General features: G+C 50.3%; 1 protein-coding gene across 4 annotated transcripts in view; it reads left to right on the top strand.

The window, feature by feature from the left end:
• Positions 1-26,428, top strand: part of MGLL (monoglyceride lipase) — a 233,392-nt gene that overhangs the window by 139,418 nt on the left and 67,546 nt on the right. For all 4 annotated transcript variants that reach the window (XM_047743143.1, XM_047743134.1, XM_047743125.1 and 1 more), the window contains exon 3: positions 26,150-26,256. In XM_047743143.1, coding sequence (XP_047599099.1) covers positions 26,150-26,256 — 107 coding nt within the window. The remainder of the gene's footprint in view (positions 1-26,149; positions 26,257-26,428) is intronic.

Here is a 26,428-nt window from a genome sequence, read left to right as displayed (position 1 = left end):
ATCTAGTCAGGGCAGTCAGGTGAGAAAAAGAAACAAAAGACATCCAGATTGGAAAGGAAGAAGTAAAACTATATTTGCAGATGACATGATCTTATATATGGAAAATCCTAAGGAATCCACTAAAAAAAATTAGAACTGATAAAAGCATACAACGAGATAAGATACAGACACAAATCATCTGTATTTCTACATACTTGCAGTGAACAACCGGAAAACGAACTTAAGAAAACAATTCCATTTACAAGAGCATCCAAGAGAGTAGAAATACTTAGGCCTAAGCTGAACCAAAGAAATGCAAAATTTATACTCTGGAAACTGCAAAACATTCTCAGGGCAATTAAAATCCAAATGAGTAGAAGACATCACCATATCAATGGGCTAGAAGACAATATTGTTAAGATGACAGTACTCCCCAAATTGATCTACAGATTTAAGACTTCTTTCTAGAAATTGACAAACTGGTCTTAAAATTCGTGTGAAAACTCAGGGGGCCCAGAAAAGCCAATCAACCTTGCCAAAGAACAACCAAGTTGAAGGACACATATTTTCTTATTTCAACACTTAGTACGAAATAACTATAGTCAAGACAATGTGCATAAAGATGGAAAAGAATCAGGGGTCCAGAAAAAAAGACATGCATCTATGATCAATTAATTTTTGAAAAGAAGGCCTCAATAATTCAATAGGAAATATAGTCTTCTCAATAAATGGTGCAGGGACAGTTGGATATCAACTTACAAAGGACTTGAAGTTAGACCTCTTCTTTATACCATATGCAAAAATAAACTAAGAAACCTAAATGTCAGAGCTCAAACTATAAAAATCTTAGAAAAAAACATATGCGTCATTTTCACGACCTTGGATTTGACGGTGGTTTCTTCAGACACCAAAAGCACAAGTAACCAAAGAAAAAATTGATAAATTGGACTTCATCAGCGTTACACACCTTTGTATTTCCAAAAGTACACACTATCAAGAAAGTGAAAAGACAATTAGAAGAAAATATTTACAAATCATTTTTCTTCATGGGGAATCATACCCAGAATATAAAAAGAACACTTAAAAAAGCAAGTGACTCAATTGAAAAATTGGTCAAAGACCTGAAAACATTTCTGCAAAGATCTAGGAATGGCCAATGGGCGCATGAAAAGATGCTTAACATCACTAGTCCGCAGGGAGATGGAATCAAAAGCACAATGAACGACCACTTCATACCCACTAGGAGGCTAGAATCAAAAACACAGATGGTAAATGACATTGGTGAGGCTGTGGAAAAATCGAGATCCTCATGCCCTCCTGGAGGGAACTTGAAATGGTGCAGCCACTTCGGAAAAAGAGTATGACAGTTACTCAAAGTTTCGACGAGGTTACCATACAACCCAGCTGCTCCATTCAGTTCCAAAGGCAACTGAAAACATATGTCCACACAAACACTGGAACATGAACACTCAGGGCAGCATCATTCCTAACAGTCAAGATGTAGGAACAAATCAAATGTCTGTCAACTAACGAATGGATAAATAAAACGTGGCATCTCCAGACAAATGGACTATTACTTGGGCATAGAAAGGAATAAAATGCTGATACACAGCCCAACAGCGGTGAAGCAGAAGCCCTTCTACCGAGTGACAGAAGCCAGTCACAAAAGACCACATATTATATGATTTGATTTCTACAAAGTATCCAGCAAAGGCAAATCTACTGAGGCAGAAAGTAGAAGAGTGTTTCTTGAGAGCTGGGGTAGAGCTTGGGAAGTAGGGGGTGATAGTTAATGAGTATAGGGTTTCTTTCTGAGGCGATGAAAATGTCCTAAAATTGATTATGGTGATGCTTCACTACTGTGTGAATATACTAGAAACCATGCATTGTACACTTTAAAAGAGTGAATTGTGTGCTCTGTGAATTATATTTCAATAAATCTGTTACCTAGGGAAATGAGTTAAGGAGTATTATACAAATATTTTAAATGATGTTTACCCTCAAAAAATCCAATAGTACAGAAAGTTGTTTAGGAGATAATGATCCATGGGGATTACAATATAAAACTGTGATTTTAGTTATATTAAAAATATGATCATGGGGAAAAAAAGATGAGACATATGAATAGTGGTCATTTCTAGGTTGTGGAATTGTGATGGGCAATTTTCATTTTCTTCTTCAGACTTCTCTGGTTTTCCCACGTTTTCTAAAAGGAGCTATTTGCGGGAAGGCTTTGGAGGTCTTGAGACCTGGGCCAGGTCTTGAGGGGTGATAGAATTGAGCAAAGAGGGAAGTGTGTCCCTGGCAGGACTGCGCATGGTGGGGACAGAGGAAATGGCTGGAGCCTGAGGGACAAGGCTCTGAAGGCAGGTGCCCATCCCATTGGAAAGGGCTCACGTGCCTTGTTTGGACTCTAACTTATGGGCATCGGGGAGGCTCGAAGACTCCCTTGTCAGGATTTGGTGGGAGTTAATACAGGGAGAAGAGCAGAGACCCTTGCTGCAGAGAGACCCACAGCAGACAGAGCAGCGGGAAGCATGTAAAGGGAGACTAAAAACCTAGTAGGTAGTCGGAGGGAGAACTGGCAGAGAGCAGTGTCACAGGAGAGCAGTGGGTTGCTGGCTTGGGTTCCCATGGACAAGCAGCTGGCCTGGGAGTCCCCTCCCTCCAACTTGGGTGGTGTCAGCCACAAAACGTGGAGAGGGCTAAAAGGATGACCTCACCATGGCACTCCTTTTTTTTTTTTTTAAAATAAAGATTTAACGTATTTATTTGAGACAGAGAGAGAGAGAGAGAGAGCACAGCTGGGGGGTGGTAGGGAGCAGAGGGAGGAGAAGCAGACTCCCCACTGAGCAGGGAGCCCATCATGGGGTTTGATCCCAGGACCCACAACCTGATAAAGGCTGATGCTTAACTGACTGAGCCCCCCAGGGGCCCTATGGCACTCCTTACAGCTCTTCTGAAAATGATTTGGGAACTCCCAGAGAGAGGGGTATTGGATGTCAGTAGGCCCTTGGCTTTAATGTCTCAGAGAGAGAGTTTGTATAACCCACAGCACCTGTGAAGGAAGAGATAAACATGTAGCTATAACCATCTGCCCATGCAGCCAGCCACCCATCCATCCCCCCATCAATCTCCTCATTCATCCATCCATCTGTATGCCTCCATTGTCTGTTCATCATCCATCCATCCATCCATCCAACCATCCATCCAACCATCCATCCAACCATCCATCCACTTCATTCAACAAACATTCACTGAGCACCAACTCTATGTCATGCCTTTTGCTGGGCCTTGAGAGAGAGAGAAACCATTGAGACCCCACAGTCCCTGCCTTTGGAGGACCCACAGGACAGAGAACAAGGCAGGAAGACAAGCCCCTTGCACATGTGCTAAGGCCCAGGGCGGTCTGGGTTCTAGACCAGGTGCTTTGCTTGGGGAAGCTTGAGAGCTTCACTGAGGGTTTTCCCCTTGCAGTCCCAGCTCACGCCCTGCCCAGCCACTAGGTGCATTCAGAACCCCACACACCACATCTAAGATGGGCATTGTCAGGTTCCATCTCAGCAGGCCCCAGCAGAGAGCTGGGGAGAGAGCCTGGCTCATCTCCGTGGCTAAACTTCAAAGTGCAGCAGCAAAGCCAGCCCTCCTTGAATATGCATCTTTGAGCCTGTATGGTGTTTGAAAAGGAAGGAAATTCATCTTCAGAAGGGCCCAAGCCCGCGTCCAGCACCTTGCTACATACTTCTTGGCTCTATCTCCCTGAATCTCATATCACTATAGGTGGTGAGAATCATTGCTGCTGTGTTATTGATAGGGAAACAGAGTCTCAGAGAGCCACATGCTCATAAATAGCAGAGCCAGGATCTGAACCCATATCCGCCTGCTTTAAAGACACTGTTCTTGCTCTAACATGCAGCTCTGCCTCCTGAAACCCTTCCAGAACCATTCATATAACCCTGCTGTGTGCACAGGTGCTATTCAAAGCTCACCATGACCCACGGAGGTAGGGATGATAACCCCATTTTACAGATGAGAGGATTGAGGCTCAGAAAGGCTCAGTGGTTCTGATGAAGTCCTACCATGGGATGACAGATCTGTGGTGTGAGCCCGTGGTCCATTGTCCACCCCTCCACACACAATGGTGTCCAACTCCAGTGTGGGCTCTGATCATGCCAGCCCAGCTGTAGCTGCCCGTTGGGACCATACCCGAGCTCAGAAGCCTCACGGAGCCCATAAAATTGTAACCATTTCCCTTAAATTCATCACTGTGTGCCCATCTCACCTCTCCCGCGTTCTCAATAAATTCCTGATCGTTTATTGCCATCCGTTTGGCATTTCACCACCCAGAAGAACTTAGAGCCATCTGCATACTTGGAAAGTTCATGCTGTTCTCCTTCCAGGAAAAAAAAAAAAATGTGTTACATAAGATGGAGCCCAGCACACGGGTATAGGAAGGTCGGAGAGCCTCATCTGACTAAAGAAACCCTCTGCTAGCTCCACTCCCTGTTTCCTGCTTCATCCAGGTCCAAAACCGCATCACAGCTGTCTCTTTAAATATTTTCCCTTGCAAAGCCTTTGAAAAGAATCTAAATGTTATTCCTGTGCCCGCATAGAATTGCTCTCTCTCCAAGGTCTCTGTTGGGTCTGTGAGGAGAGGCTTCTTCTGGAGAACTCTGGGCCTTCCTCATGGCGGTCGGTGCTGGCTACTTTGTCCTTTGTCCTTCAGGCAGCAAGGAGGGCATCATGGGGCGGGGGGCTGAAGGTTCCTGTGGTCCCTCTCTGGGGTTCCTGGCTGGTCAGACTCTTGCCATATCCCCCTCGTGGAACAGGCTCTTCCTTCACTCTTTCCTCTTAGGTCATTTAATTTTGTGGTTGTACATAAAATTTGCTCTTTTTTTGGGGGGGGGTGAACATATTCACTAGAAGCCATGGTGAAATGAAGGGGAAGCAGAAAGCTAGAACCCCTGACCACCACAGGAGAATTGTATTAACAGTGGCAGACTCTGACAAGTTGGAAAGCACCCAAAGGATGAGCTAGTTCCAACTCTTGGCTCTACAGATGGGAAACTGAGGCACAGACATTAGGGTCATGCATTCCCTCTCAGAGATGTAGGTAACAGCAACAGGCACTGGGGAGTCTGAGCGAAGTGCGCCAAGGTCCTCGTTCCCAGGAAGCCAGAAGTCGGCTGGCAAGCCAGGAAACCATCGAGGGATCTGTGACCAGTGGGGGGAATGTGGGCCAGGCATAAGGGACCGGAGGGATCGGCTGACTCTGCCGGCGGCTGGGGCGGCTTTGAGCCATGGTAACATGGGTCTGGACTAGAACCTGCTGGCCAGTGACAGGGCAGACCTGGAGCCCACGCTGGAGCTGGCCTCATCGGCACAGGGCCTTTTGCTTCTTCCTCCCAAGAGCATTTTGGAGGTTCATCTCCTACCCAGCCACCTCTCATTCGAGTCATCCCTGCCCCATGCCTCCCTTCCGCATCTCTAGTCTCGCATGAGTCCTCAAGGGCTTCCCAAGGGTGGCAGCGAGCAGCCAGGCAGGGACTGGGGGGCCTGGAGATCCCGCAGGGCCCAGTTGGTTCTGTGCGCCTACCGCAGAGAAAGAGCTGGCACGTCCTCAGGAGACCTGTGTCGCCCACACGTCGGGTGTTCACACGTCACCTGTGTGATTTTCACTGCAGCCCTTTGAGTTGAATGTGATTTCCTTGAGCTGTCTTTGACTTGCTTTCTTTTTCATTTCAAATCTATTTTAAGAGGAAACGTTATTCTAACTCAGGAAATAGAAAAACTGGTATCAGATGCCATCAATAGAAGGAGAGACCACAGGAGAAAAGCCAGCCACAGTGCTAACTTCCGCTCCCCACTGGGCTAGCCCCAGATCCCCGAGCCCACAGCCCCCCCAACTCTCTGTGTCCCGGAGATTGGCTTGCGTTAGAGACATATTTAAAACAGATCTGCACCTCCCTGGGACCCTCCTTCCCATGCCCCCAGACTGGAATAAAGAACCTTGCCCTCATGTGCTTTCACGTTATTTAAGGTTGTCACTGGACCTCCCTTGTCCCAAGCGCCACCAGCCCGGGGGGCTTACAGGAGTTTGGCATCTCCAAGTTCATCGTACCGACTAGTAAATGTGGACAGTTTGTACCATCCCTGCAGGAGACTGACAGTCGAGCTCTCTTCAACATTTCCCCCACCCCAGGTGTGTACACACCCTTGCAGTCTAGAGTCATGCTAGAAATAGATGAGCGTGCCTTCCCCTCCCCTTTTCTGATGGCGTGTCCCGATACAGCGAAACCTTCCCAGATGGCCTGAACTCTCCCGTGCCCTGGCCATTGCGGCAAGCCTGGCTGGCACCTGGGAGGAGGCAGGGGAGCAGCTGGAGGCCAGACCTTCCCCTGTGCTCCTTCAGGTGGTCTGCAGGTGGGCAACCCCCGCCACCCCTCCCCACTTGGGAAGAAAGGCAAACACAGGCTCTTTCTGTGCGGTGAGAAAGAGACCAGGCTTGAAAGGCTGAGCTCGGAGCTCCTCCACACAGAAGCCGAGTCCGTCACAGCAACATCTGGCCCCTTGGCCTGCCTGTTCTGGAATCGTGGGACAGCTGGGAAGCTCTTCATTAATGGATGGTCCTAAAAATCACACCATGTGCCTTCTAGAGACCATTAGTGATTTCCCAGAAGGCCTGTTCCAAATATTGATCTGGACGGTGGCCTCTGAGGGGCCCTTTGGCGTGAGGGCCTGTTCAGAGCAGAAGAGGTCTCTGAAGAGACCATGCATGCTAATGAAGGGGCTTAATCTCTTGGCCTTTTATAGAACTGCTTTGCCGTTAAAAAGAAATCACTTCTGAAGGTTGCATGCCTCCAAGCGTAGGGAATTATTTTCAGGTGGGACGGACGTGATGTTGGAGGAATAGCCATTTCCATAGAAGCTTGTAACTTCGTTCGAGTAAGGCCAATACCTGTCTCACATCCCCAGAATCAGCGTGTTTCCGGCACAGCTGCAGGAAATTGCAGGAAGAGGGGCGGAGGGTGGGAGGGGCGGATCCTGTTTAATTAGGGAAGCCGGGATGTCATTTCTGTTCATCATCGGATTCTGGACACTGGGACTGCTGGCTGCTAAGTGCCTCCGTGGGCCCCCCGGGCGGTCATTTCTGCACTGTTATTGGCAGCAGTAACACTTAAGGTTCTAAAGTCGTCTCCGACCCAACTCTTGCTGTCGCTGTCCAGATTTAGTCCATGTCATTGACACATGGTGCCGTGGAAGGCGGAGGCGTACCGTGTGGTGGTTGACCGCCCCCCTTCAGTGAAAACCCATCACCCCAGCAAGTTCAGCTAGCATCCACCACCTCACACAGCGGTAACAAAAAAGTACAGGAGTAGAAAAAGGTGTTTTCCTTGTGACAAGCCCCCTCAGTATCTTAACACCTTTCCTGTATGCTGCACAGCAATGCTAGCTTCAGCTGCCTCGCTGCCTAGGACTTACTTCTCTTGTAACTGGAAGTGTGTACCCTTTGGTCCCCTTCTCCAGTCCCCCCTCCCCTCTAGTGACCACAGACTGATCTCTTTTCCTATGAGTTTGGTTTTTCTTATTTTCTTTCTTTCTTTCTTTTTTTTTTTTTTTTTGGATTCCACATATAAGTGAGATGGTACAGTATTGAGCGCAGTGCCCACAAAGTCTATCTATGTTGTCACACAAGGCAGGATTTCCTTCTTTTTATGGCCGAGGAATATTCCATTGTGTTTATTGATATATATCCCCCACACTGTCTTTATCCATTCTTCCATCGGTGGATGCGTCAGCTGCTTCCATGGCTTGGCTATCGTGAATAATGCGGCATGAACACGGGTTGCAGATGTCTCTTCCCCATAGTTTTCATTGCCTTGGGATATATTTCCAGAAGGGGAATTGCCAGATCCTATGGTAGTTCTATTTTTAGTGTTTGAAAAAGCTCCATACTGTTTTCCTTAGTGGCGGCCCCAATGGACGCTCCCGCCAATAGAGCTCAAGGTTCTAGATTCTCGACCTCCTTGTCACCTGTTGTCACCTGTCTTTTTGAGTTGAGCCATTCTGAGTGGTGTGACGTGACAGCTCATTGTGTTTCAATTTGCATTTCCCTGCTGACTGTGAGATTGAGCACCTTTCATGCACCTGTTGGTCACTCGTGATCATTGGGGAAAAATCTCACAGCAGTCTTGAATCTAGTATCTAGTATGACCGGTAGTGTGGGAAACAATTCTGTGTTGTTAGGGGTGTGTTAGAATATCTTTTTGACCCTTCACCTTGACGGTGTTTCTCCAGGTGCTTGACATGGGTCAGAAGATATTTATTAGGTAAGTATTCTGGCCCTGGCACTAGATTGAAATCTCCACAAAGGTAGGGACTTTATTTAATTCAGATGTGTCCCTGGAGCCTCAGCGAGTGCGCGGCCCCGACAACACGCTCAACAACTCTGTTAGTGAAGAAATGAAGGGCTGAGAGCTGCGTGGGCATCAGATTAATGACAGGCGGTCCTTCTGTTCCTTTGTGTAGCATTATGGGTGTGATCTTAGCAGCCCTCCAGGCTCGTGGGGCTTTGTCTTTTCTAGGAGGAAAAACACACACACACACACACACACACACACACATAAATATATATATATTTTTAAAAATCGATGCTTTGGGAAATATTCCAGAATCATATGCATCTGAACTTTACCCTGCGGTTCTTATTACCATGATTTTCAGGGTTCTTGCTTTAAAATGGATGTGAGGACGGGAAAATCAGTTGTGGCAGGAAGATTATGGCTAATCACACGGGGGACCAGCATAAAAGCTACTTCCTCTGGCATAGGAGGCCGAGCCCAGGGTGGCCTGGCTGGCCGATAGGAAAATATTTTGATGTGATGGTAAGGACAGCAGCTGGCTTTGTTGTGCGTGTCCGATGTCATTTAATTCTCCCTGCAGGTCCTGTTGTTTCCCTATTTTACAGAGGAGGAAACAGTGAGGTCAGCAGCCCAAAGTCACAGAGTTAGTCTGGATCTGAACCCAGATCAGCTTGCTGCTGCACACATGAGGAAAGTTGGTAATGAGTCTGGCTTTGTTACGGGTACAGACCGAGCAATGTGACAAGAGACCTCCAAACACAGTGGCTTTTGTGAGATGAAGATTCAGACTCCCTCTCCCTTAGCAGTCCAGGGTAAGCAGGCCACATTGGTGACTTAGCCTGCTCCACGCAGTCATTCAGGGGCCCAGGTTCCTTCCCCTCTGTTGCTCCACCACCCCCACAGGTGTGGGATCACGACCAAAGCTGGGCCATCGCCATTTCTGTCTTCCAAGTCTGGGGGAAGAAGAAAGAGAGCAAGTGTAAAACAAGCAAATTGTTTCAAAGTGGGTGTCGTGGAAATTGCATACATCACCAACGCTCGCATTCTGCCGGCCTAAATCAGTGATGTGGCCACACCTAGCCAGAGGCAAGCCTGGGGAAGTTGGTCTCTGCCTAGACAGCCATGTGCTCAGGTCAAAGTCTATCACTCCGGACGAAAGGGAGGATGGAGTTGGGGCAGCCCATTTGCAGTCTCCTGTGAAGATGGGCTCCTCTTTCGTGAGTGTTAATGCTGGTCTCTTGCAAGGAAAGTGCTATCTATGTTCATTATTATCACTCACGCATGTGGTCCTTTATTCACTTAAAAAATGTTCTTGGGGCTTCCTTCGGGGGCAGCTCTGGGGTGAGGAGCTTGGGGGCCCCTGAGAAGCCAGAGTCACTGTTTCTACCTGTGTCACGGTGAGGAGGTGAGACCTCAGCCACAAAGCCCAAGGGAACAGAGAGAGTGGGTTCATGGTTGCATTCATTCATTCTCACTTATTCACACTTGTCTTTCCAAGAGGGGACTGAGGTAGCGTAAGTGTAGCAGGGGACCGTTGGCAAGTGCTATGGACACCCACCTTCTCTTTCATGTTCTCCCCCACCCTGGGAGACGTGGGGCAGGTTCTGAGAAATCACGTGGCTGGTGGGGAATTGGAGCCAGCATTAGGAGCCAGGCCTCTAGGGTTGTGTGATGAAATGAGCACAGCACAAGTTCAAGGTCAGGTATATCCAAAGTCGAGTTCTGACTTTTCTGCTAGCAAACAACCTCACTTCTCTGAGACCCTCAGGGTCCTCAGCTTTAAAACTGATGCTATGCTTTCTTATGTCAGAGAGCGATTCATAAGAATCTCTGGGTGGAATGGGCTTGACTTTGGTTAAGTGGATGTTCCCTAGGTAGGCAGGTCCTTGCCTTCTGGCTTCTATGGGGCACTTGGTCCTGCATGCTTGATGAGATCCTGAGAATGCACTGGGAGGACGTTGAGGCCACAGACTTCAGGAAGCTAGGCAGATGGCCCTGCCTGTCCCTCCCAGTCCTCTCCTCCCTGTCCCTCCCTCCTCCTGGGAGCTGGGTTGCTCTCTCATCCTGACCCTGGTTACCTGCTGTCTTGTTTTGGAATTGCTTGCACGTCCTGCTGCTCTGCTCCAGACTTCTCTCCGGTGCTCCCTGGCATGCTCACATCATCTGTGGCCTTAGCTCATTGTGGGCCCACTGACCACCCAACCCTCACCAGGGCCCTGGCAGTTGGAGCACACTGGGAAGACCCCAGAACAGAGCCTATTGGGACAGGAGACTTGGGCAGAGTAAAGAGGCTGGGAGGGGCAGGAGAGGGGCTGGCTAGGTGAGGACTGAGGTCGGATGAGTCATTTGTGGGAGCAGAGCAGTGGACAACTTTTGTGAACACAATAGAAAGCTGGGGTTTGTGTCAGCACAGATTTGAGTGGGAGAGGCTGGGAGCAGGGTGTCGAATAGAGGCTGTTGCAAGAGTCCAGGTCTGGGGTAGCATGGAGAGGGGGTGGTGACAGCACTGGGAGTGGCGAGAACAAATAGGAAAGGGGTGGGCACTGGGGGAGGGCCTGTCTGGGGGAGTCGGTCCTGGACTCCCTGTCTGGGGGCCAGCTGCGGGAGCCACAGGCATGGTCACAGAAGTGAGAATGAGGCTGGAGCCAGAGGGGACCCAGGGCTTGGAGCCCAAAGTCAGAGACTAGAACTCACAGAGATGAGCGTCTGTCCAGCGTTCCAGTAATCTACCTTGGGCACCAGTTGGACGCACACTGATCTTATAAGGAGTCCAGACCTTTCTTTTTATCTAAATCCAAACCTCCTTTCTCCCTAAGTCCAAACTACCCTGTACTGGAAAAAAATCCGTTTTTCTCTAAACCTGATGAAATCCATCAGCGGATATAATGAGCAGATGTCCTGGGCCAAGTGTGGCTCTGCAGGATGCAGATGAGGGAAAAGAGGGAGGCAGTCATTAATTGGCAGAAACAACAAGGAAACAGGTTATTCCAGCCCAAGGTGATCGGGGCATTTGACACAGCTGAGCCCAGGGCCGTGGGAACCCAGTGAGAAGTGTGACTAATTCTGGCTCAGGGAACCAAAAGGATGCTGTCACTCAGAAGGTCTCATTTGAACTGGGTGTTGCAGAATGAGCAGGAGCTCACCGGCTGAGAGGAAGGAGAGGGACTCTAGAATGTGATCACTGTGGGGTGAGGTGTTGTAGCCCAGAAGGCTTATAATGTGCCAGAGACGCTCAAACTCATCAGTAATGGGGAAAATGGGAATTGAAATACCATTGCACACCCAATTTGACTGGCAAATCTGAAGTCTGACATTACCAAGTGGTGGTGAGGTTGTGGGCAAAGAAAGGCTCCTATCTCTAAGGAAGAGTGTAAATTGGTCCCACCTCTTTGGAAAATAATTTGTCATCATCTGGTAGAGGCTGAACAGCTTCACACCCTCTCCAGTGACTCTATTACCAGATACACATGACGGAGACACTCTTGCCTATGAGCACCAGGAGCCACACAAGGATGGCCATTGCAACAAGACTTGTAACAAACCCACGTTGGAAACAATCCAAATGCCCGTCCATAGGAAGATGGATAAACACATCATAAAAGAGCCTTCGGGCGGAATAGTATATGGTAGTGAAAAAGGACTCCAGATATCCACGTGGATGAGCTCCCCAAGCGTGCCAAATAAAAGAAACAATCAAGACCCAGGGAAAAAAGCGTCAGGATAAGTCTATTCATGTAAAAGTTCAAACACAGGCAAAACTGAACAGATCATCACTTACCTACCTGCAGAGGTGGTTAAGCTGTGAAGAAAGTGAAGCAGTGATTTTTCCCAGGAGTCAGGACAAGTTAGTGGTGATGTTTTGAGGGGGAAGGAGGTGCACACTTGCTTCTGTAGTCCTGTGATGTTCTTTCGATTTGGGGATGATTATTTAATCCACACAGGTAAATTCACAAGGAGAAATCACACCAGCCTTGCTGACCTGGCAACACTGACCTTGGTGTAATTGGGATAGGGGCTGGGATGCGCCTGGAGATGGGGCTGGAGACACCTTGGGAAGGCTCTTCTGTGCGATATAAAGAATTTTTGTTGTTTTTTATTTTATGTTGTTTTCCTAATCTGGAATATTTTAGGAGATGAGAGATATTCCGAATATACAACATCTCAGGGATGTGATAAGGAGTTGTAGAAAACCATAATAAAAGGACGTCTAGGTCTCAATCCTTCTGCCCTGGATTTCTGCTTTCAGAGGCCTCCCAGCTCAGAAAATAGGCTGTGGGCGGAGGAAGGCTAGACTGAGTATTGAAAGGTGAAGAGGAAATATTGAGGAGAGATGGTACTCCTGTGTATCCAGGGGACATTTTTCTTTGCCAACAAAAAGCAAGCTGGTGACCATGGGCCCAGCTAGAGATGTGGCCTTGCTCCACTGTCCCCACCTCTGCTTGGGACAGCCACATGGGTGGGATGCAGGAGTGAGACGAGCCAGCAGAGAGTGACTGTCCCAGAGGCTGAGTGGAGAACACCCCTGGGAATTGTCCTCCGCAGAGAAACAAGGACAGTAGGAATGGGGCTGGGGGTGATGTTGGTGTGGTCATGCAGCCTACAGCCCACACGTGCTGGCGACAGAGCTGCATGACCTGCTTCTCTTCTGCCAGCCATGACTGCAGGCACCACAGTTGCTCGCAGGCTCCCATGAGACCCTGCAGTGTGAGTAAGGCATTGCCTTCCAGAACCCCTTGGTTTAGCAGGCTAGATAAGGCAGGCATCTGGGTGGCCCAGGAAGGGGAATGTGCTAAGTGCCCAAAGAGAGATGTTAGCAGTATGATAAATTAGGTGTTAAAATGCATCAAACTGTTTATCCCCCTCTGTCTTGAGCTGGTTGATGCTGGATTTGCTTTTGCACATTTATATGAAAATACATCGTTGCTGTGGCTTGTAATTTTCTAGTTGAACAGCTTCAGGGCGGGCCCACTTTGGAATTTAATTATCCTTGCACTGGGAAGGCTTTACTGAGATTCAGTGCTCAGGAGACTGGATGGCCCCAGGCATCTTGTGATACTTACCAAGGAGCACCCGTGGCTTCAGTATGTTGCTGTTTTGAGGGTTGTGAGATAACATTCTTTTGATGGTGCAGGAATGGAGATGGACCAGTCTTAAACTAAATTCTGCGCGGCCACCATTGTGTAGCAGAAGAATCTCTCATCCACTGGACACCTAACTAGAGTTTTTGAAGCCAGACCCTGATTTTGGCAACCCGACTGCATTAGCTCCACATTGCTTTGTAGGGAACACCCAAATTAAGTGTAAAAGAGTCAGCTACTGATCCATGAAATGCAGGAGGCTGGCTGCTCCAAGTAGCAGTGACATCATCCTAGGGGGAAATTGGGGACTGAAAATCTGAAGGACCAGGTGTCACACCACCAGGGAATATAATACAGGTAGGAATATAATCTGTGGCTGTCCAGAGTATGGTGCTGAAAAAAAGGCTCATGGGCTGCCTGGTGTTCGGCAGAGCAGGGAGCTGTGATTGATTAGTAATGTCTGCTCTGGGTTCAGGAGGGGAATAGGGGTCTGAGTGCCATGCCTAATCACTTCTTAGATACCTCCCAGGTGCTGGGCCCTGTGCTGGGGGCTTTCTCAGACTTTCCCCCCATTCACTCTCAGAGGGACTTTGGAAGGAGGTGGCAGTGTTCTTCCTGTGAGCAACTGTTTGTGGAAAGAAGCTAAGGAATCGAAAGCAGGATCCGAAATGAAACATGCAGCATGGCTATAAATTATAATTACAATTGAAAGTCATAACTATACATTCATAATTAAACTGTTAGCAATAACAAACATATATTAATATATGTGGAGAGGAAGAACCAGGAAGGAGATAGAATGTTCATACTAGTTATCACTGGATAGTGAGGTTATGGATAGATTTCATTTTCCTTTGGGCTTGTCTGTATTTTTCCATTTTTCAGAATGACCCACATTCCCTTTTTAAACATACATAAATTATGTGTGTGGGCATGGGTGTGTGCATTTTAAAATATTATATATAGAGAAAGATTTGGTGGCATGATTTTTCTCTTCATGAATGCACCAGGAACATTAATTACTCTTCTGCAGTGTACTAAGGTAGTTACTTAGAGTAATGCTAAGCCTTTTGCTTCATCTAGACTGAAATCTTTGGTCAAGAACCGCCCCCCCCCACCCTCCCAATCATCTCCCAATTTCTAGTACTGAACAAATCTTGACTTTCTTTGGAAAAGCTGAACAAAAGATGAAAAATCACCAGCGATCCAAAAGACTTAGCAGTCCTAAAGAAGGACTCCCTTCTAAGGAGTCACAGAAGCAAGGATCTTAGGAGATGGCATTGCTACGAGAAACAGAGAAACTTGCCAGGAACTTCTGGCCTGATCCAGGAAGACTTGGCTTCCATAAGCTAAGAGTGGGCACTTACGAGGAAGGAATAAACTGACACCTGAAAAAGCTGCATGAGCTTTTTCTGAGCTTTTTCCAGCCAAGGCAGCTGAGACTGTGCGTATAGAGGGCAAAGCCCAGCGGCTGGCACAGAGAGGAGAAAAATACGCGGTTATAACTCTTTTAAGTTTTTATTGCAATTTCCAGGTAGTTAAGATACAGTGTAATGTTAGTTTCAGGTGTACAATTTAGTGATTCATCACTTCCATACATCTCCTGAGGCTCATCACACGTGCCGGTCTGAATTCCCATCACCTGCTTCACCCATCCCCCTCTACCCATGTTGTTATACATTTTAAAATAAAATTAGAGTTCCGTTATAACCAATACATACATAACCTATTTTTCTAACGATTTAGTAACTTTGGCTTCTGAGGAATTATGCTAAGTGGGGTCTTTGAAACCATCCAGTTTGGGCAAATTGGCCAAGCCAGGGTCTGCCTTTCTTCTCTGTAGACACAGGCGGGCTGCGGTGCAAGCCCCGACCATGGCAGTGGGAGCTGCTGAATCAGCAGGGGCCAAAGGTGGCCCGTTGTCCCGCCACGTGCCTGGTGCTACTCTGATGGTTTCTCTGGGGGAGCCATCGTAGTTCGCATGTTGGAGCTGGGAAGAGTTCCATCTGGCTCACAGCCGGGGGAATGGAGAATTCCTTCAGACTTAGGTAGGCTGACAGTCATCATCACTGCCCCAAATAAAAATGTTTCAAGTATGACCCTCCCCCCACCGCCCCGGGGCGGATGAGGTTCAGCTCATTGTTGACACAGATGTGCCTGCCTGATGTGAGTCAGAGATAGAAAAACCCAAACACACAGACCAGAAACCCAGTAGGTGACCTGGCATGTAACTAAACGGTTGTCTGGAGCATTCTTTCCAAGTGCAAGCCTCCTTTGCATGTTCTCACATGACTCAATTCATACCATCCTGACACGCACAGAAGGGGAAAGGGAAGTCCAAAGAAGGGAACCAGCATTCGGGCAGGTGAAACGCTAACTGTCATTTAAACTTGGAAAAGCCTGTGCAAGGAAGGGATTCTCATTCTTCTTTTGTAAGGAAGGCGCTTGAGACGGTGAGTGACTTTCTCAGACACCAAAGGTAGGGTTTGGACTGTGCTGGTACAGAAATGCCCTGGTCCTAAGTCCTGGGAAGAAGCTGGGGTGGAATAATCAACAACAAAACATATATAAAGAGCCTTGCTCAACAAATAAGAATTTTTTGGCTTTTGCAGAACAGGACAAATAAGAGATGCACAGACACTTGCAACACAAACACAAAAAGAACCCAGTGCCACTGCGTGGAATAGTCAGGACGTGAAGTTTGAACTCCCAGGGTGTCTTAAAATAGGAGGGTACATAGACAAGAAAAGAAAGAGAAGGGGCAAGGAGGGGGTGGCTTTCTAGTTCCTGGGCCCAGTGGGGGACAGGATGACCCGGCAGACCTTTCTAGGATCCTGCTCTTTTAAATGATCCACGAACGAGCTCCTGAGGGCATGCAAAGCCCAGAACGTGGGGAACGTGGGAATAAAGCTCAGTGGCCTCCACTTCCCTTGTCTTCTATCTCCAGGAGCATTTTGGGAGTGTGTGCTTCCTCAAAAGGAAGAGGCAGACAGACCAGGTGCTCGGCCAGCCAACCTGAAGCGTGCACTTTGGGGACCCCAGCAGGGTTCTCCAGTGGGGAAGGGAGAAGTGGGTGGTGTGGTGGCTCGGGGTCACTGTGGGCTCTAGGGGTAAGTAGAGCATGGGGGAGCACATGTGGGAGAAGGTGTGTAGGCTCAAGACCAGAGTCACACAGGAGATGGGCAGGCAGAAGGGAGTGGGCAGAGTAGGGGCTCGGAACTAGAGACCCAGGCATTCCGCCGGGGGTGGAGTGGGGAGGCTACACTGTGAGTCATGGGGAGATGAGGGGAGCTTTTTCCACTCTGACCTCCCTGGAACAGTGGAATTATTTTATTCATAGGATCCTTAGATGACTTGACATACAACTGGTCTGGCAAATCAATGATAAATGAATGAATGGCTCAGTACATTTATTTCAGGCTTGCACAATAGAAGCAGGCCTTGGATAGGTAATGTCTGGCCAGTTTGGGGTTGCTAATGTCCTTTGTGGAGGCCCCTCTGAGTAGAAGCCACTCAGAGCCCACTGCTTCTCTAAAACCCAAAGAGCACCCCATTTCCCTCTCCTGTGAGATCATCAGAATTTAGCATACTGGTTATGAAAGAGGGGCCTCCGATCGAATTTTCTTCCCTCAAAGTTGACATCTGATTGAACGTCTGTGTGCCCATTCCCTAATGGGTAAGATTACAGCAGATAATAGTAAGTAACTTTTAGATCATACCCAGTATACAACACCAAAAGCTCGCATGGCCTGCGGGGATTCCTGACCTCACCCTCAGGAACCTGGCAGGTAGGTGCTATTGTCAGTGCCCATTTTACAGATGAGGAAACTGAGTAGAGAGCAGCTGAGTCCCTCGTCCGAGGCCTGTGGCTAGTAAAGGCCAGAGCCGGGATTCAGGCCCAGTGACTCCAGGGCTCCAGCCCACCCCATGCTGCCTCCCTGTACTGATCTGTTAGCACTGCTGTTGCTGGTGGGGGAGGGGAGGGGAGGCACGGCCCGTTTATCTTCTTTCCGTGATCTGTACTGAATGCCTTATCTACCTAGACAAGCTCTTCTGTTTTATAGGTTCCTTATGATAATAAGTAAATAAATAAAATGTGGGGGCTGACAGCAGCATCTGCGTTAAATACACTGGTCACAAAGCTGTTCTCTGTTCGAGGTTGTACACATTTCAAAAGGCACGTTAAATGATCAAATGCTTAAGGAAACTTCTTCTGTGGCCTTTTAAAAATTATTGTAATTTTATCTTCTCCTTGGAAGACACCTCTATTGCAGATCTGCCTTAAAAAAAAAAATTATTAAGATGGGGGTTGGGTTTCAGTGATGAGTCGTCTAATTCCCATCATGCTTCTGAATCTTGAGTTTGCCTTCCAGTGACAGGCATGTGTCCCTCTGGCTTATCACGCCTAGCCAGAAACTTTCAGCACGTCCACGCCCCTGAGGGTGTAATCAGGTTCCGTTCCTGCATCTGGGGGCCCCTGCAGTCTAGCTCCTGTCCCCACTGTCCCCACTCTGCTGAGCATTGCTGGCTCTTGCCCTCCTCTGGGCCACCCCCTTCCTCAGAGTCTCATGAATCTGTCTTGGCACCCCCGAGCTTCTCCTGGGTCCCCCATCACCTCAAACGCCCTGCTTGGGTCCTCCTCACTGTCCTCCTTCTGCCATCCCTTTGGGCCAACGGCGGTCCCAAGCTCTCAGTTGAAGTCTTTGGATCCAGTGCAAATGACAGAAACTTCCATAGCCAGACAAGGCAAAAGGGAATTTACTAGGGGGAATCAGGGGCTTTCAAAATAGTTGGAGGGCCTGCAGGTGTGGCCTGTGGACCTCCAGGAGCTCTCCCCTGGCTGTTCCAGCCCACGTTTGTCTCTGTTACCCCTGAGCCACTTAATTCCCTCCTTCATTCATTCTGTCATTAATCAGTCAGCATTTACAGAATGGAGGCCATCCTAGCTGCTAGGGACAGGATACCAGGACGAATCAATAAAACATAGCCCTTGTCCTCAAAGAACTCGTGGTCTACTCACACCAGATTTTGATGAGTCCAGGATAAAAGAGATGGGAATGGAGTGTTATTAGGACTTCAGGAGGGAGCCATTGGCTCTAGGAAAGGCTCCAGAGTTCGGAGAGGGTAGGAGTCGAACCTGAGCCAAATCACGGGCAGGGGCCGAGATGGTGGGTTGAAGAACCAGATGTTCTTCTTTGGTTGGTGTACAGGGTGGGAGAAGGAATGGGCTGGGGCAGGAGGCCGGAGGGAGAAGCTGGTCAGGGCAAGGGGCTTTGGGGACCACCCGACCATGCACCGTGACATGATTGCCTGGCATCTTCCTCTCGCAATGCCATCACACCGTGGTCCAGAATGTGCACCTGAGAGCCAGCCTGGCTGCGTTCAGGTTCTACTGAGTTCTGAACCTACTGTCTGTGTGACCTCAGGCGAGCTGCTTAGCCTCTTAGGGCCTCACTTTTCTCATAGGAAAAGTGGGGAAGATCGCCAGACCCACCTCGCGGGGGTGGTTGTGAGGGTGAAAGGAGTTAGCGCCTCACACTCTTAGACCAACAGCGAGCCCAGGTGAATATCAGCTGTCAACACTGGCTATTAAGTAATGCCTGACTCGGCACCAAGCATCCTGCCGCGTTATTTTCCATAAATTCTCTCAATCAACCCTCACAAAGACCCCAGGAGATAGACATTATTGATCTGTTTTACAAATGAAAAGTCTATTTCTAGCTCTCCCTCTGAAATTTTAGACCCCCTTCGCCGGTTATGTTCTATTTCCGTCCCCGCCGCACACTGTTTGTGTGGTGGGAGGCCTGCCAGTGACGGAGAGGAACAAAGTCAGCCCGGTGCTCTGCGAGAGGAGGGAAATGGTTAAATCTGGATTCCAGCAGAGCCCGTCAGGCTTCCACTTTAGCTATGGCAAAGGGGTCCAAGTGGAGCCTGACGATCCCACTCACGGGCCCGATGACAAACGTTGACGGGTGGATTTTTTTTTTTTTTTTTTAAGTCCTAAAACTTGGCAGGAAGGATTTGGGTGAATGTGGATAATGCAGTGAGCCACCCAGCTGCCTGAGTGGGACGCCCTGGGGAGGAGCGAGGGCTCACAGCACATCCTCTCCCCAGATCAGGCAGGCAAACGTCCTCCCACCCCCTTGGTCTGAGGACGATCGAAGGGTCTGCGGGGCTCGTGTCCTTCCCCTCCCTGGGTCAAACACCACCTGAGCGGCCGCCTGCTGGCAGGATGGGGTCCACCCGACACATGGGGTTCCTCCCTCAAATCCCGGGTTTCCTGAATTTCTCCTAATAAAATGAGCAGAACGTTTCCTCAGTGGGGCATTCAGCCCCTCTGTTGATGGAGCTTTGCCATGGCTTTGGAAAGGGCAGGTGAGAAAGAGGCTGATGTTTTCCACTCTTTTCCAGGCGAGAAAGAGGTGGTTCATTTTAACCTCCTGACAGCCCCGGGAGGGAGGTGTTGTGATCCCCCCCCCCCCCCCGCAGATGGGCACATGGAGGGGAAGAGGTCCCAGCCAAGTACCACAGTCCTGTAGGTGACAGGTGGGGGTATCCTTGGTAGAAGGGAATGCTTTTCATTCCAGCACCCATCCCCGTCTTTCGAGGCATTGGTGGCTACAAGCTTGTTTCCCTCCCATTTCCCGGGTCCCTGCCCAGCGTGGGTCTGTGAATGAGCCTCACCTTCTTGGGAGGGGAGTGGTAAGCCAGCAGAGAGTGTGACAGGAAAGTCAAGGGACCTCAGCCTTGAGCTGCACACCTTTACATCCATGTTCTCATCATCTCAAACCCCAGTGAGGAGGTGCCATGTCCCCATTTCACAGGTGGAGAAACTGAGGCCCACAGAGATCTGGAAACCAGTTTCTGGAAGGGCTGGAGTGTAAAGCCAGGGCTCTGGACTGCAGGCAGGCCATCTGTGCCGTCGGAGGAAACAGCTTAATGGCAGGCAGTTACAGAGTGCTTTCTGTCCTCCAGGAAACCCCAGATGGGAGCCTCTCATCCCATATGCATTTGGTCATTTATGTCATAGTGTCCCCCGAGGTTGGTGGTGGTGGGATTATCCCCATTTTACAGGTGAGCACACTGAGACCTAGAAAGTTTGGTCCCTGAAATGGTGACTAAACAAAGGAATAAAGGGAGAAATCCTTTTTGGACGCCAGGGAAATTCTGCTTTGTCAAACCTTGGGCATGGCCGCACCAGCCCCGGTTTAGGCATTCTGCGAAGTTCTGCAGCATGTTCATATCAAGGGCTGCGTATGCTTTGCTGGGAGCTGCCCCGCCTCCCAGGGCCGGATGCCAGGCAGGCCATCTGCTCCTGGGGCTGGGCCTCCCCCTCTGACAGCCATTGCCTTCTCCCGGAATGACTGTCTCCCAACGGGCTGCAGCCATTAAAGAAGTTCCAGGAAAAAGATCTTCGCCAGCTTCTTCTGCAACCTAATTTCTGCCACTGTGGGTATTGCCTTGTCTCTGTAAATGGCCCTGCTAGTTTTCTGTTGCTGTTCTCCGTCGAGGTTGCAGAATGCCAGGGCGGGAGGGGAGGGAGGGCACCACACTGTGCCTGGCACCTGCTGAGAGCCCAGACTGCAGGTTCCTTGACAAACACCACCCTCCCTCTCTCCCTCAGTTCTCCGCAGCAGCCCTAGAAGCTTCAGAAGGTCAGATCCATTCACTGCCCTGTGCTGAGCCATCTGTATGGAGAAACCCCCCCCAGTTCTTTACTCCAGGGGCCCTCCCGGCTTTGGCTGCCTTCCTTCTCAGAGCCCTTCCCGGCCACTCCCACCTGTCCCTGGTGCTTCTCATAATACACACCTGCATATTCTCTGCTGAGCACCTGTCTGTCCTGACTGAGAGCTGTTGAGGGCAGGGATAGTGCTGTTTGGCCCTCTCTGGGTCCCTGGTGCCTGGCACGTGATAAACCTCGAGTCAATATCTCTGGATGGCCTCAGTTAAGGTCTCCAGTTGCTGCCATCCTGCAGCTCTGAGCCACCAGGTGTCTTGTGTCCAGGGCCATGCATGGTGACACCTGGAACCAAACCCAGTCATCCTGGCTTCCGCTTACTCTATTCCCAGCCTCCCAGCAACTGGGGTGTTTATTTAACCACATCTCGGTTCCTTGGTGCTGAAGGTTTTCAGAGCAGAAACAACAACAATCACAACATTTTGCAAAACCCCAAAGGGGAAGTTCTAAGTGGAGGTCAGCATCCAGTGGTGAAGGAGGGAGCTCTATCAGACAGCTCCAGGCCGGGGGTTCTCCTTCTCCCAGAGAGCCAGAGCCTAAGTGCCCACAGCTTGGGGTGCAGCTGGACGTGCCCCTGGTATTGGCAGGGGTGGGACCTGGAGGTGGGCCGCCAGTGACTGGGGAGCAGACAGACAGCTGGTGTCACACCTACAGTAGGTGCTTGGGGCAGGAGGAAGGTCTGGCAGGAGAGCAGGGGTGTCCTGATGGGAGTGGGAGACGAAGCCTTGGAAAACCCCCGTGCCAGACTGACTTCCCAACGTGCCTTCCCCGGGCGTGAACTCCAAACCTCGGGGCTGGGGTTGGCAGGGGAGGGCAAAGAGATCCAGGCCCTGGGGGTCATGCAGTCAGCCAACAAATCCTTACTAAGCTCCTACTGTGTGCCCGCATTTTTGCCAGCCAAGGATACAGAAGTAAACCACACAGTGACACCGTGGCCGTCAAGAACACATTCTAGTTAGAGGAGAGGGAAGGAAAAGTGGTAGTAGAGAAGTAGTTTTGGACAGTGACCCGTGCTCAAGGGCCCCTTTTCAGTGCAGCGCCCACAGACAGCCTGAGATCCACGTGACGGTCAAAGCCACCACCACATGCAGAGTGGGGACGGGGTCCCTGGTCCATGCCTGGGTGGAGGCTGAGGCTCCCAGGCAGGAATGGGCTTGCCAGAACTTGCCGGGATGTGCACGCCCTCCAACCCCATGTTCTGTGGCAGCATGTTAGCCTGAAGCCGGCTGTGAGAGAGCATTGACACTGTGGAGATAGGCAAATGCTGCAAATCAGGAACCCCGCCCCCCCCCCCCCCCCCCCGCCAGCCCTTAGCAGTGCACCCCAATCGGCATATCTGAGCTTTGGAAAGGAGGCCACAGGCAGAGGGGAGGAGGGAAGGGAGGATGTTATCACAGAGGCAATAGCTTTGTTCTCTTGCGGTGAGAAGTCTCTGAAGGCTTTAAGGCAGAGGAGTAATGCGATTTGATGTTCACTTTGCCAGACAGATTCTATAAAACAAAGACTCGGGTCCAGGGAGCAAGTACATGTAGGAAGGGGGAGGAGAGACGAATAATCAGAACTGGGGCCCAGGCACGAGGCGAATGTACAAACTGAGGAGAACCCTCCCCCCACCCCACCCCACCCCACCCTTACCACAGGGGCAGCTTAAGACCATTAGTCTGCTGCGATGGCTGGTCTGGCTCCAGGGAGGTGGGTCGGGGGGAGGGAGCCGAGCCTGCCCTGCTGCTTCACCCATGCAGAAAAGGCCCACAGAAGCCTCTGCTGCCTGCTGTGGGGGGAAGCCAGGCCAGTCGGCTTTGTTCCCAAAGGGAAGGCAACAGCAAGTTTTGGAAGCCTCTGCATCTCTACAGAAAGAAGCTGTGGTTTACCCAACATGTTCCCCGGGGAGATGAATGGCTCCAAAGTGGCTATGAGTCTCCAGGCCAAAATGGCTACATTCTTGCCACTGGTGAGTTCCCAGTGGCATCTGAGCCACGTATCCTAGCCCACGCCCCATGCTGTGATGAGAGCAGGTGCTTTTCCACCTCGGCTGCTGCACATCAGAACCCCCTGGAGAGCTTTTCCCACCCTGGGCCAATTAAACCCAGAGCTGCTTCTGCGGGGGTGAGACCCAGCCTCAGCATTGCGGAAAGCTCGCTGGGAGATTTCAAGTTGTAGGCAAAATTGAGAATCGCTGGATTGGAAGAAATTTCTGTGGAGTCAGAGGCCAAGTATTTTTCCAAATCGCGTCTCCGGGGGGTAGATTCTATTAATAAGCAAGTCCAGGCAGAATGGCATGCCTCGTGCCACTCTTTTGGGCGCTAAGTGAGACCCTGAGGGGCTCCTCCACTGAGGGGGACCTTGACTGCAGGGAGAAGCTGGCTGCAGCCTGACACCGCTGGAGTCCCAGTTCCTGGGCAATAACTGTGGGCTGCCGCATTCGCCAAGGATGTTAAAGGGCTTGCGCCATCCTTTTTGGAAGCCCCGCCCTTTTGCAGACGGGAGTGGACTATTTAGAACTTCTGGCGTAATCCTCCATAGCTGAGAAAAAGACCCAGCAGCGGACCCCAGAAGCGTCAGATGGGCGGTTGGAATCTGCCCGGGTTGATGTCTGCTCTGGAGCAGGTGGCTGGGCATCCCAGGAAGCAGCAAAGATGGTGTGAAACGTATTCTTAGGGAAAAGTTAGAAAGGACAGATACCAAAGGCAAATGAGGTTCATGCTGGTATTTTGTGCACTGCTCAAAGAATAGAATGGGTATGCAGGGCGAAACGAACAGGCATAGCTCTGCCCCTACACAGCCTGGCAGAGAGGAGTTGGAGAAGGAACACAGGCTTTTGAATGAGGTGTTCCCTCTGGTCACACACATTTGCTTGTCCCTGTTGGGTGCCACGAGGCTGGGATCCGGCCCCGGGGTTCTGCCAGCGGCAAGGTCAACGAGGCTCCCGGCCTCTTGAGCTGACCTTGGAGAGGAGGAGAGGGCCAGGAACCAAGAAAGCAAGTGAATGGCAAAATGATGGCATCCTGTGTGAGCAGTTACAAACCAGTATGAGTGATGGTCAGCCATGTTGCGTGGTAAGGGCTTGTGTGGGTCAGAAAGACTGGAGTGGGGGAGGCCACCCTAGGTGGGATGGAGGAGAAGCCTCTTTGAGGTGATGTCTGTCCTGGGACCAGAGCACAACCAGCAGCAATGGGAGAACACAACCAGAGCACTCAGAGAGGGTTGGCAAGGCCAAAGGCCCTGAGGCAGGAAGAACGGAGCCCCTCATGAGGACAGGGAGGTAAGCTGGGGAGGTGGCCAGAAGGAGTGGGGAGGCAGGCAAGGGAAAGGATGACTTGTATTCTGAGCCCACCTGTGGTCCGCTGAACCTGAAAGCCGTCAGTGACGTGCTCAGATCTACATGTTACCAACTTGCTGTGCGGCTTGGGCTATAAACTTAACTTCTCTGATTTTCATTCTCAGCTGTAAAGAAACCAAAGCCCGAGATGATGATAAGGGTTAGAAATCGTATAGGTAGAATTAATAGAGGAACTGATGTGTTGTGAATGCTCAGGAAAATGGCAGCTGTGGTTCTCCCCTCCTCCCTTCTCCCCCTTCTCTATCTTCCCCTCCTCTTTCCTCTCATTATTGGCAGAAATCAGATGGGTGTTGCTCACAGCACTCACTCTTCGCCCGAAGAGGAACCTAGCATCCCGTGGGTCTTATGCCAAGAATAGGAATCTTGACAACTGTCTGAGACTCTCAATGCTCTTTCATTAACCCCCACCACGGGCAGGCTGACTCTGGCTAGTTCAGAGCTGGGGTGAACCATAGCATGGGGGTACTACTCTTCGGGTCCCAGAGTCACCCTGCCATGTTGGAGGTTTTCTGGGGTGACTGAGTGCCCAGTCAAGCTCTGCTTCTGGATCCCGAGGCTTCTCCTGCACAGATCTAGGGTGCAAAAGACAGCTGCTTCTTGGAAAACTGCACAAACTTCCTTCGTGCAGGATCTCTACCCTGCTAGCTACTAAAGAAAAGGCAAAGGCCAAGTCTTCACCTGTCCTCAAGAAGGTTGTAACTGGTGGTGGTGCAGGCAGAAAGCTGCTGTTGCCCCTGTGTCAACAGAGGGATTACAGAAGCCCTGGGGAGAGAGAGACTTAGCAGAGCCTGCTGGAGGCTCTGAAATCTTCTCAGAGGAGGGAACCTCAGGGTGGGGTTTTTTGTTTTTTTTTTTTTAAGATTTTATTTATTTATCTATTTGACAGACAGATTGCAAGTAGGCAGTGAGGCAGGCGGGGGCGGGGGGGGGGAGCAGGCTCCCTGCTGAGCAGAGAGCTCGATGCAGGGCTCTATCCCAGGACCCTGAGATCATGACCTGAGCCAAAGGCAGAGGCTTTAACCCACTGAGACACCCAGGCGCCCCATCCTGGCTGGGTCTTGAAGGAAGGGCAAGAGTTTGCCAGCTTGAGAAAGGGGGACAGGAATACAAGGGGGCTGGTGAGGCAAATTCCAGCAACCCAGAGAAGTAAGCCATCCCCACACAGGAATGGAAAGGGCTGAATGTCAGTCAGGATTCTTCTCCTCACAAGGGGCTAAAAAGAGCACGACAGAAGGTGGGGCGGGGGGAGAGCATGGGCTTCAGGTCAGGCTGTATTCAGGGCTCCAGCATCTCCTTTTAGGACTTGCTGTCCCTTCCTGATGTGGTCTCTCCATTTGGATTAGCTCATCATTCATTTCAGCCAGAAGGCTGGAGCCCCTTGATGCCCACAGCCTTTGTGGCTCACACCTGGCAGAAGCTGAAGCCACCTTCTCCTGGCTACCTAGGGCCAGAGCTCTAGGGTCTGCTCCGATCGCCTTGAGTCCCCTGCCTTGTCCCTGAGGCAACTGCAGTGGCCACAACCACAGTGTGTCATGGTGGGCTGAGGACACTCGGTCTCCACTCGTTGCTGGTGTCCTGAAAGCTCTGTGTTGCTCAAGCTGTGCTCAACACTCTGCAGTCCTCCTAACCCAGCTCCCTCTCACCCCTGCAGGGCCCTCATCTTTGTGTCGCATGGAGCTGGGGAGCACTGTGGCCGCTATGACGAGCTGGCTCAGATGCTGATGGGGCTGGGGCTACTGGTGTTCGCCCACGACCATGGTGAGTACCCCCCGGCGGGACAGGGCCCACGCTGCTTGCCGGTGCCTGACAGTTTGGGGGACCCCCCCCCGCTTTCCACCACCCCACCTCCCTCATCCCTTCTCCTCTGTTATTCTGTGATTCCCGCGGTGACACTGGGAAAAGACGCTCTCCATGGGATGTTTCTGAGTAA

Source organism: Lutra lutra, chromosome 1 (assembly GCF_902655055.1).
Source record: "Lutra lutra chromosome 1, mLutLut1.2, whole genome shotgun sequence".
Taxonomy (NCBI): domain Eukaryota; kingdom Metazoa; phylum Chordata; class Mammalia; order Carnivora; family Mustelidae; genus Lutra; species Lutra lutra.
Note: the sequence above shows the minus strand (reverse complement) of the source record. Positions and strands in the feature narration are given on the sequence as shown.